This window comes from Bactrocera neohumeralis, unplaced genomic scaffold (genome assembly GCF_024586455.1).
Source record: "Bactrocera neohumeralis isolate Rockhampton unplaced genomic scaffold, APGP_CSIRO_Bneo_wtdbg2-racon-allhic-juicebox.fasta_v2 cluster11, whole genome shotgun sequence".
Lineage (NCBI taxonomy): Eukaryota > Metazoa > Arthropoda > Insecta > Diptera > Tephritidae > Bactrocera > Bactrocera neohumeralis.
In genome coordinates this window covers 9,482,204-9,494,382 of record NW_026089624.1, presented here as the reverse complement: position 1 = coordinate 9,494,382, position 12,179 = coordinate 9,482,204, and the positions used below count along the sequence as shown (strand labels likewise).

Genomic DNA, 12,179 nt, shown 5'->3' with positions numbered 1-12,179 from the left:
TGCACGGACAGATGAACAGACAGACATCCGGATTTCAACTCTACTCGTCACCCTGATCACTTTGGTATATATAAGCCTATATTTGACTTTTTTTAGGACTTACAAAAAACCGTTATGTGAACAAAACTATAATACTCTCCTTAGCAACTTTGTTGCGAGAGTATAAAAACAACAAAGGGGAATGGGGATGTTGCCGGCACTTGAGTTTGGGAATGGTCAGTATTAAATTATAATACAATACCAATTTGAATTTGGGGGCTTAGCTGTTAATGTATTTATTATTAAGTTGTTTAGGAAACACTTTTGCTTCATCGTCACATTTAGCAAATACCACAACCGATATATTTTTTCTAATGCAGTATTTCACACACAAGGGAAATAATGCATTTGTTTATTTGTTATTATTGTTTTACAACAAAACCCGTACTTGCAACTGCAATATGTATATACTTATATGTATGTTTGTAAATATACTATGTATACTATATACATATATGGTATGTATACAATTATATATATGTATATATTATATTCAATTGTTCATCCATTTACTACTTATGATATACATAATACACATAACTGTATTGATAGATGGCTATTTCGTACAGAAAATATATAAATTTGTGTATGTATGCACGCACCTGTCTGCATATAAGTACATATGGACTAATAAATAAGTTGGGTTTTTGTCTGTTCACTATAGCTGACTAAACCGTTGCATGAAATGAAAAATGGCCTGAACCACTTTGAAGAGAATCCAATGAGGATGGTTTGTAAAAAAACATAATCAGAAAATGTTAATTTTTAACCGACTTTCGAGCGTAAATTAAACAAAAAAATCATGACTAACTTACAAAAGAGAATGTTAAATTTAAACAGAGAATGTTATTTAACATTTAGCTGCAACCGAGGTTTTCTTTACTACTCCGTATCACCAAAATTTCTAGAATTACTGCTATGCTATAGCTACCGCTCTCACTTTGTGGGGAGCAGTTTCAGAGTCATAGCAGAACAATGTAAAAGTATGTACTCTGCTCTGCTCGGAGTTTTGCTGTAGCGATATACTATGTGGATATAGTTTTTTACCTAACAAAACTCCGAGCAGAGCACATACTTTTACATTGTTTTGCTATGGCTCCTGTCAAAGTGAGAGCGGTAGCAATAGCAAAATGAAATGCTACGGGAGTAGCGTAGCTTTTCAAACGTTGGCTGCAACACACTACTAAGCAGAGATAAAGAGATGTCCAACTCCTCTCTCACTAGAAGTGAGAGAACAATTGCTAAACGTCAAAACCACCTAAACTTTGACAGTTGACTGGATTGGGGAGGTTTTGACGTTTAGCAATTGGAAACGAGCGACGGCCAGATTGAAATCTTACCAAAAAAATATGTAAACGGAGGAATTTGTTGCTGCTGTTCAAGATCGCTAATAAAAATTTAAAGCAATAAAAATCAAAGAAAATGCGAAATTTAAATTTAATGATTAACAACATTTGATAATTGAGAACTAACAGGCTTAATCCACCTTATTAAGTATTGAAATATCAAAAGTCAGTGGTTTTAGTATACCATAAAATCATAAAAAAGGATTTAAGTAGTTTCGTCATATATTAAAAGTCCAATATATAATAATTTGCAATCGTAATAAATGTTGGGTGTTTTAATTTAAAATGCCCAAAAATTCTTATTTTGTTCGATCTGGCCATAATGGAAAATGTTATAAAAAACGCTTATTTTGAGGCGCTCTCACACTGGAATAAGTTGGGCATCCCATTATCCCTGCTAATAAGGGTGAGTAAATTCTGAAAGGTTCGAGCAAAATGTACAGTACCAAGTGTAAAGTGTAAGTCTCTCTTTGTTAACATGTTTTGTTTTTGTTCGTACAGATTTGGCACTTCATATGTATTTCCCATTACATATGACGCGCACTGAAAATATCAATTAGATGTGGCGATTTCACAAAAATGAAGCTTAACAGAACCCTAATATGTAGTAAAATGAGGTTGAGGCTCCTGTGAAGCGAAACATTTTATTATCAAATTGTACAAACTGGAAAATGAAGTAGAGAAATACTATAATTTGCATAAGCCAACATATATTTTTAAAGTTTCGAATTTTGTTAGAAATAAACACGATAATTTAAAAATGGTTTATATGTACCTGCAACGCAGCCTCGTTACCAGGCAAAAACCCTTTGTATAAATATAAATTTTATGCACTATACCTATTCACATAATATGTGTGTACACGTAAATGTATATACTTGTGTATGCGGCTTTTTATGTATATACAAAGCAGTGTAAATAAAATAATGTTTCTTACATGATTACATTACATTAATTCGAAAATGACGATTACAAATAATTCCTACAATAATTCTATATTTAGATTATTAAATGTAAATAATTTAAAAACCATGCAAGTGTAAATATGACTTCATATATGTATATGAAGATACGAGTACATTGTAGCACTATAATATTTTTAACGTTCATGTGAAGTAGGGTATTCGTTATTTCCCAAATTATTTTTTTTTTAATACGCCTTCCCTGAAGTTTCCGTCTTTGTCCTAAAGAGAAGGATCCAATGTAAACAAGCTCTTTATTTTCAATTTAAACTGTGCTAAATTACTTTTCCCATATATTTTATACGGGCTTTTTTGATCCTTTGCAATAATATCTTTATTTCTAAAGCAAACTAATCTACAACGATGGAAAAATTATATTTGCAACGCGAAATTTTCCGCTCCACAAAAAAGGGCCGAATCATTTTTTTCATTAAAACAATACTTTAAAAGTTTACGCAGTTAAAGTTATGCATCAAATTTATAATATTCATATATGTATGTATGGTAATGTCGTATGAGCAACACAGAATGTGTAAATCACTTATATGAATGCTAAGGTCATTTTATGTATAACTTTGACTACCTATAATATTTAAGAGAATGTAAGAATGTGTTTAAGAAAAAATCATGCGGACCTTTTTTGCAGAGTGAAAAATTTTGTACTAGAATATAATTTTTCCAAGGTTATAGGTTTACTTCTTTAATTTAAAATATCAAAGAATCCCATGCTATAAACATGCTATATACACATGATTTATGTACGGTTTAAATTGAGAATAAAGCCCTTGTTTACGCTAGGTCCATATATTGGCTTAAAAGAGACCGGTGATTTTTTCAAACATATTTTTGAGTTTTAGTTTTTTTACCCAAGACGTCGTATATGATCATGTATGGTTGATTGTGGTATATTTAACTTCTCTCCAATCTCACGCTCAGTTACATGACGATCCGATTAGGTTGAAGCCTTGATGACGTCATTATCAACTGCACTTGGCCGACCTGAACGGAATTTGACAAACCAACTTTGACACTGTGTTTCTTTTAAGGCTTTGTCACCATACACATCACGTAACTTTTTAGCAACCTGAGCTGCATTTTTTCCTTTACGGAAATAATAAAGTAAATATGACGAAAATGCTCCTTTGTGGGCTCCATATTAAAATTGCCGCCAAACAAACAAATATAAATAAAATTACGCGCGCTTTTTTTCTAAGGCAAGGTAAAAGTGCCTGCTGATATTTGACAAAAGCAAAAATGCAATAACAGAGTCATAAGCCGTTCAAAAAATTGTCAACGCCGTTTGTATGCAAAATCACCGGTTTCTTTTCGATCAACCTATTATTTAGAGCTAAAACTGAAATTTCAGGCGGCGCTTGCCGAAACACAATCAACTAGGGAAGTAATGGACACCGTAATGTGAAGGGATGCATCAGTTTTACCATAAACGTCTCATCATTTTCTACTGACTTTATATCTATACTTAAACTAATTTTCTACATATTTACTATGTGTAACATATTAAGTTTCGTTGTCGGCTATGCTGCATTTATTCTTCTTTAATTATTAACAAATTGCAATTCTTCCGTCAAGTGGCTCCCAACAAAAACCGAAGTTACCCATTCTATTCTATAATAGATTTATGCACATTTTACATATATATTTATACGTATTTATGTACATATGTACTAATATGAATATGTTGTACAATATTTTGAGAATTTACAAAAAGTATTACTTAAACTGAATTGAACGCCAATTGTACGACTAAATTGAATAAATTAAAGCAACAGCACTTTACTAACGTTAATGAATGCCCACTCATTTATATATTCTTCAAAGTTCGGAATTTCTACAATTTGTCAGCGCAAAATTGTTTTAAAAGCTTACGACATAAAGATTCCTCCGCTAACTAGCTTTAATTAACTCGTTGTTCCGCGATCGGGTAGTGTTCTTACAAGGTGATTGATGTTATGGTTATCCTCATAAACAACTTAAGGAATGATTCTTGAGGATCTAAGCCTTTATCACAGGCAAAAAAAAAAAGTCTACTAAGTTCAGGCTAACGTATAACAAGTACAACTCCGCCACTATACTAAGGTTTCTTCGCTTAAACAGGGACATCTATTATCATATCTGATGTTTGATCACGCCGAAGATTTAATACCATTTATGCCATAATTACAAGCATTTCACCACGCGAGTTTCTTAAGCGCAACAACTTTTTTACCTCATTTTAAGGAATAAAGTTTTAATATTTTTTTGCCTGTTTTCTTAAATTAATCCATAAAATCTTAAGACGATTGGAACAAAATTGACGAAATTATGAACAATATCAGCCTCGAAATCCAACGCCAAATAACTCTTGCTAACAGGTGCTTCTTCGGACTGAGTATGCAATAGAAGAGTAAAATCCTCCTCGATAAATAAAGACCAAACTCTATAAGTCACTCATTATTCCCGTCCTGCTATATGGTGCAGAGGGATGGACAATGACAACATCTGATGAGACGATGTGACGAATTTTCAAGAGAAAGGTTTTGCGGAAGATTACTTACATCACCTAAAACTAATCGAGATAGATATAGGATTATCTTTACATTATCGATTAGGATGACGACACGAGTTGAACACAGAGGACAGATAGTGGTCCGTCCGTCTGTGCAAGCTGTACCTTGAGTATAAATTTAGATACTTTAATGAATGGGGATGAGTTTGAAGATAGGCGTAGTCGGCCTCGAAAACGTCATTAAACTAAAACAAATAAAGTTCCATAACTAATTACTAAGATATTAAACTGTAATTTATCACAGGGGATCGCTGTTGAAGGGGCACATTTGGGGTACAAATTCTGAAACAATGGGTGTAGTCCATAGAGCCCTAGAGGTTGAAGCCTCCAGGTTCCGAACATATGGAACATATGGACATCGGGCAAACTGTGAGACATATAACTGAAGTTTGTCTGTGTGGCAAAAATGGGTGGAATCTGGTCTATACTTCCCTTAGCCCCCATACACCTTATATAAAAGTGGTCGAACTTCCGGGTGACTTTATATCGCATATATGGGTCAATATGTGAGTTAATTCAATGAAAATAAGAGAGCGTGCTTAATTCATAACCCAATGCCCATTGCCCAAAATGGATAACATTGGGTGAAAACTTGACCTAGCCCCCAAATAACTAATAAAAGGATTTTGGAACGTGGTCGAGCTGACTCCATATGATCGGTGTTTGTATGTGAGGTACCTTAATGAAACCCTGAGAGCATTTTATTAGTCTGTGGCATGTTAATTGTACGTAGTATTGGCAAAAATAGGTAACTAAATGATAATAGGCTAACTTAAAATGATTTTCCTTATTCTAACCAATTTTATGCCGAATTTGTCACAATGTTAGTATTGTTTATACATAAAATTGCTTCAAAACACGTTGTGGAGTATACCTGAGCAATGTCAAAATTAATGCAATCAGCCCGTCCATTTTTCTGCCCTCAAAATACCATATTAAATGATTTCTGTCTTTATATCTGTATTTAAATCTTTCAGGTTGGTCAAAATGTGTGATATTTTAGTTTCATTAAAATAGTAATACTATAATTGTAATGGACAAGTTTTCTTAAAAATTGTATGGTGTAACGTTGAATTAGAATGTAATTGGTTTTGAACTAGGCCGAAACTTCAAATCCTTAAAATAGTTAATTCAGATCTTTTGATTTGATTTTTCCACATTAACTCAACATATTAAATTTAGTTTCTACGATCCAGTTAATCACGTATCACACATATCTCATTTGAAGATGTTGTTAGCAATAATAATAAAAATATAGTCTAAGTTTATGTCTTATAAATCAATCATATATCAAATTTGATTGTTATTCACGATTTCATCGAATAATTGAAGTTTTAATCTTTCGCAACATTTTTATACTCTTGCAACCTGTTGCTACAGAGTATAATAGTAGTTGTGTTCACCTAACGATTGTACGTATCCCCTACAACTAAGGGAGATATATGTATATAAGGTTATTTATACATATACTATGTATATAAATGATCAGGATGACGAGAATAGTTGAAATCCGGGCGACTGTCTATCTGTCCGTTCGTCCGTCCGGTCATGCTGTAAATTGAGAACAAATTGAAATATCTTGCTGAAACTTGGTATCCGGGTTCCTTTGTACAAAAAAATTACGTATTCGTAGATGGGCGTAATGGGACCACTGCCTTTCTTTTCACTTTCTTCTTCTTCTTCTTTATTGGCGTAGACACCGCTTACGCGATTATAGCCGAGTTAACAACAGCGCGCCAGTCGTTTCTTCTTTTCGCTACGGGGCGCCAATTGGATATTCCAAGCGAGGCCAGATCCTTCTCCACTTGGTCCTTCCAACGGAGTGGAGGTCTTCCTCTTCCTCTGCTTCCCCCGGCGGGTACAGCGTCGAATACTTTCTGAGCTGGAGTGTTTTCGTCCATCCGGACAACATGATCTAGCCAGCGTAGCCGCTGTCTTTTAATTCGCTGAACTATGTCAATGTCGTCGTATATCTCGTACAGCTTATCGTTCCTTCGAATGCGGTATTCGCTGTGGCCAACGCGCAAAAGACCACAAATCTTTCGCAAAACTTTTCTCTCGAAAACTCGCAACGTCCACTCATCAGTTGTTGTCATCGTCCAGGCCTCTACACCATTTAGCAGGACGGGAATTATGAGTGACTTATAGAGTATGGTTTTTGTTCGTCGAGAGAGAACTTTGCTTCTCAACTGCCTACTCAGTCCGAAGTAGCACCTGTTGGCAAGAGTTATCCTGCGTTGGATTTCTAGGCTGACATTGTTGGTGGTGTTTACGCTGGTTCAAAGATAGACGAAATTGTCTACGACTTCAAAGTTATGACTGTCAACAGTGACGGGAGAGCCAAGTTGCTAGTACGACGACTGTTTGTTTGATGACAGGAGATATTTCGTCTTGCCCTTGTTCACTGCCAAACCCATTTGCATTGCTTCCTTGTCCAGTCTGGAGCAAGCAGAACTAACGGCGCGGGTGTTGAGGCCGATGATATCAATATTAAGTTCTGCAGCTCGGATTATTTTCTCCAGCAGCCTTGTCTGAAACCTCGTTTGGTATCGAACGGCTCGGAGAGGTCCTTCCCGATCCTGACGGAGCTTTTGGTGTTGCTCAACGTCAGTTTACACAGCCGTATTAGTTTTGCAGGGATACCAAATTCAGACATCGCGGCATAAAGGCAGCTCCTTTTCGTGCTGTCGAAAGCAGCTTTGAAATCGACGAAGAGGTGGTGTGTTTCGATTCTCCTTTCACGGGTCTTTTCCAAGATTTGGCGCATGGTGAATATCTGGTCGGTTGTTGATCTGCCAGGTCTAAAGCCACACTGATAAGGTCCAATCAGTTTGTTGACGGTGGGCTTTAATCATTTACACAATACGCTCGATAGAACCTTATACGCGATGTTAAGGAGGCTTATCCCACGGTAGTTGGCGCAGATTGTGGGGTTTCCCTTTTTGTGGATTGGGCATATCACACTTAAATTCCAATCGTTAGGCACGCTTTCGTCCCACCATATTTTACAAAGAAGCTGATGCATGCTCCTTATCAGTTCTTCGCCGCCGTGTTTGAATAGCTCGGCCGTCAATCAGTCGGCCCCCGATGCTTTGTTGTTCTTCAGACGGGTAATTGCTATTCGAACTTCTTCACGGTCTGGCAATGGAACGTCTGCTCCATCGTCATCGATTGGGGAATCGGGTTCGCCTTCTCCTGGCGTTGTGCGTTCACTGCCATTCAGCAGGCTGGAGAAATGTTCCCTCCATAATTTAGGTATGCTCTGGGCATCGGTGACTAGATCACCTTTGGGGGTTCTACAAGAGTATGCTCCGGTCTTGAAACCTTCTATAAGCCGCCGCATTCTTTCCCAGAATTCTCGAGCAATACCCCTGTCGGCCAGCTTATCAAGCTCTTCATACTCACGCATTTCGGCCTCTTTCTTTACAGTGATCAAATCAAGTAGTATTTAATATAACGGGATAAATTGTTGTACGAATAATGCCTTTAGGGTATGCCACCTTATAACAAAAATTTGTTCAAATTCAACCAAAACTGTTCAAGCCCCTAAGTACCAAATATGTTCAACCCAGTATCTCCGGTCTAGACTGAAAATATCGGTCAATGTATGAGATATACAATTGAAATTCAGAGAGAATCCTTTCCTGACAATAGTAACTTTGTGCATCAAAAATGTATTGAATTGGGTCAATACTACCCTGACATTAAGATTTGCGAACTTCTAGGTGACGTTATGGTGGACATATACGTATCGGCCAATATTTGAGTTCTCTCAATGAAAATTACAGAATGTGTTTTACTCATAACAGCTTTATACCTAAAGTAGATACAATTGACCCAAAATTTTACCTAGCTCCCATATAAATATTACTAGGATTTTCGAACATCACGCTGACTTTGCTCCATATGATTGGTGATTGTATGTGATGTACGTTAATGAAACCCAGGGAATATTTTTTTATTATTTGGCATGACAATAGTTAATACTTCCATATATTACCTATAATAGTTTTCGTTGTTCTTAGAAATCATATGCCGAATTTGTCGGTCAGTGTATGAGTTATATTGAGTAGATATGTATATGTACGAGTATATGTATGCAAAATTGCTTAGATTCCGATTCTTTGGTTGACGTTTTATGTGTTAAAGTATTTCCCTGGCCTTGATTCTTGCAAAATACAATAGTATAAAATGGACAAGTTTTCTTAAAAATTATATGGTGTAACATTGAATTAGAATGTAATTGGTTTTGAACTAGGCCGAAACTTCAAATCCCTTAAATAGTGAATTCTGATCTTTTGATTGATTTTTCCACATTAACTCAACATATTAAATTTAGTTTCTACGATCCAGTTAATCACGTATCACACATATCTCATTTGAGGATGTTTTTAGCAATAATACCCTTTCTTACTTGTTAGATATAAGGTTTTGCTAGCACTTCAAAAACATTCCCGGCTTTGATTCCTGCAAGTTGCAAGAGTATAAAATGTTCGGTTACACCCGATATTTCAAAAATGTACGTAACTGATTTTGTGTTAAGAATTCCCTTCCTTACATGTTAACTTAATTTTTAAAATATTTACGTAAACTATTTTTGTGTTCAAAATTTAGGTTTCCAATGTTTTTTGTTCCTTATTTCTTTGTTCTGATTACTTTAGAAAATGAGAAAAGGTCTATGTTTCTGAATATACGAATGTGTTTATATACAAGAATGGTTAGGTTTGTCTTGGTCACTTTACATGTGAATGCAATTTCACCGTTTTCAAGTCAAGAATTTAATAGCAGCGAGTACATATGTGGATAGCTCATTAGGTGTTATAATCTCTTTCTTTACTATCTATATTGGATTACACCAGTTGTTTTATAGATTCCTCACTATCTAAGTTTTGACGAATCGAAGGCCTCTAAAATAATGTATTTAAGTAAGAGGTTCGAGTATCTTGTTTTTTATATTTGTTCATTTATCGCTAGTGGTAACAGTGCGGTTCATGCTGCTGTTGTGAATGTGCATGCAGCAGCGAATGTGAATGGGCATGTGGGTGATGTTGCAAAACTGTTTGCATTTGATGCTGCGGCTGTTTGTGGGACTGCATTTGTTGGTGTCGGTGATGTTGTGCCGCATGAGCGGTTAGATATTGCTGATGTTGATGCAAATGCTGCAATTGTTGATATTGGTGGTGGTGACCGTGCACATGATGGCTGTAATGAGGATGTGAATAGTGATGGTGTTGTTGTTGTTGCATCACTCTTTGTATGCCTTGTTGTTGTTGCTGTTGAACAGTTAGCATTAGTGTCGATGGTGGTGTTGCCAAAATTGTTTCTGCCGATGTTCTGTTGCCTGGGCCGATAGTTTCGTTCTCATTGAAATCGTTAATTGTGTTATTTGTCGCTTCTACTATTGCTCCTCTAGCATTGGCCTGTAATCCGCTGCCGGTGTTGCAACCACTAAACGTACTATGACTGCTGCTTGCATTGCTGCCGACAGGTGAAGGTGTGCCTATGGTGACAAAGCCACCACTGCCACCGCTTACTGCATTAGCGCTCGCGTTTATAGCTGCAGAAGCAACAGCTGCTGCCGCTGCTGCAGCAGCTACGGACGTCGCCGCGGCTGCGTTTGCGACCACAGCTGCTGCGGCAGCCGCAGCAGAAACACTAATGTCTGGGCGAGGCGAACCGGTTAGAGAACCAATTGACGACTGACCTGTTCCAATGTTAGCTACTGATGCGGTTGACGACGGAGTTAGTAACAGTGTCGATCACTGGAGACGGGGCCAGTAATTAGTGCTGGTTAAATCGCTAGCACTTTGAGCGGGTATTTGCACGGGTACAGACACACCTGCCGATATGACACCTGGAAATGTATGGTTATCTGAAATATAAATGAGCATATATAGTATTCAATTTTTAATTGATAAACTTTATCTAAGTAAATAATTAAAAATCATATACATATAGAATCATAATCTTTGGTAAAGCAGAGTGGTGCTAGGTAGGTGGACTTCGGAAATCGGATGAAGTTTAAAACCAATTAGGTAGAATTATGAGCCCCAAGCTTTATTAATGTCGTTTACTTTTAGCAAACACCTTTAGCATTTGTTCATCATTAGGCTATTAACATCGAATATTTCTACCTGTACCGCCAGATGCATTTGCTGCACCGCCTCCATATACCGATGTATGTTGTGGTGGGGGCTGTTGATGGGCCGCGGCAGGATTGCAAGATGGTCGTGTGTGACCTGCATAGGGCACAGAACCCAACGTAAGTGGATCGTGAAACATATATGGATAGCCATCGCGTTGCTGTAAACAAGTTGACGTCATTGAGCTCAAAGACGAGGTCATAGAGCTGAAATATAGAAAATTATATCTGTAAAATATTTTATTGTAAGCCAAAATTACAGCAATATTTCTTAAAATACTCTAATTTTAGTGCAATGTGAGGTAAGCACTCCAATATAGATAACCTACTTGTAGTTCTCTGCGATTGTAGCGATGGGCTGTGGTATCGAAGAATACATCGTGTTGAAACCAGTGTTCAGGGGAAGGCGAGGCGCAACAGATTGTAAAGGAGGACTAACTGAGCTGCCATGACCACCAACCACAACAGCTGTCACTGCTGCTGCGGCTGCTGAATCACCCAGTGCCGAAATGGCTGAACCACCATCACTTGTGCCTGGTATTGACACCGCTGCTGAAGCGCTTGTTCCACCTCCATTTGAACCTGCTGCGGCGCTACCATTGTTGCTAGCGGAATTGATGTCGGCGGCTGCACCACCGCCCACTCCGACGCTGCCAACTCCATTTATCCCAGATCCACTTTGATTACTGACCACGGCAGCGGCGGAAATTGCAGCCGTATTGCCGGTGCTCGACCGACCACCGACAGAACCGCCATTATTGCTGATATGATCCGCTGAGCGCCGTTGAGTTCGTAGTTTTTCTTCGCGTCTCCATTTTGCGCGTCGGTTTGAAAACCATACCTAATGTGGAAGGATTGTGGTAAATTAAACGTGATGTGTTTATTGTTTAAAAGGATTTCGATCATAAACCTAAATAGAAAATTATAACAAATAATAATCAATAATAATAAATACTTTGATAGAAGTAATAATAATACCGAAATAAACAAATGTAATATACCAGGTGTAAAATCACTTAATGAAAATAACCTACTACTACTACTGGATATAGATGGTACTTAGTTTAAAACAGATTCGATTTTCCACGATGTTCATTGTCGATTTAACGTCAATAAAATCGTCT

The 12,179-nt window shown here is 37.1% G+C and overlaps 1 protein-coding gene across 5 annotated transcripts in view; it reads right to left on the bottom strand.

Annotated features, from left to right (window-relative positions):
• Positions 1-342: 342 nt before the first annotated feature.
• The window catches only part of LOC126765676 (paired box protein Pax-6), a 112,254-nt gene continuing 100,417 nt past the window's right edge, over positions 343-12,179 (bottom strand). For all 5 annotated transcript variants that reach the window (XM_050483368.1, XM_050483373.1, XM_050483371.1 and 2 more), the window contains 3 exons: positions 11,385-11,896; positions 11,048-11,262; positions 343-10,785 (listed from right to left, as the gene is read on the bottom strand). In XM_050483368.1, the coding sequence (XP_050339325.1) occupies positions 10,673-10,785; positions 11,048-11,262; positions 11,385-11,896 (840 nt within the window). In that variant the 3' untranslated portion in view covers positions 343-10,672. The remainder of the gene's footprint in view (positions 10,786-11,047; positions 11,263-11,384; positions 11,897-12,179) is intronic.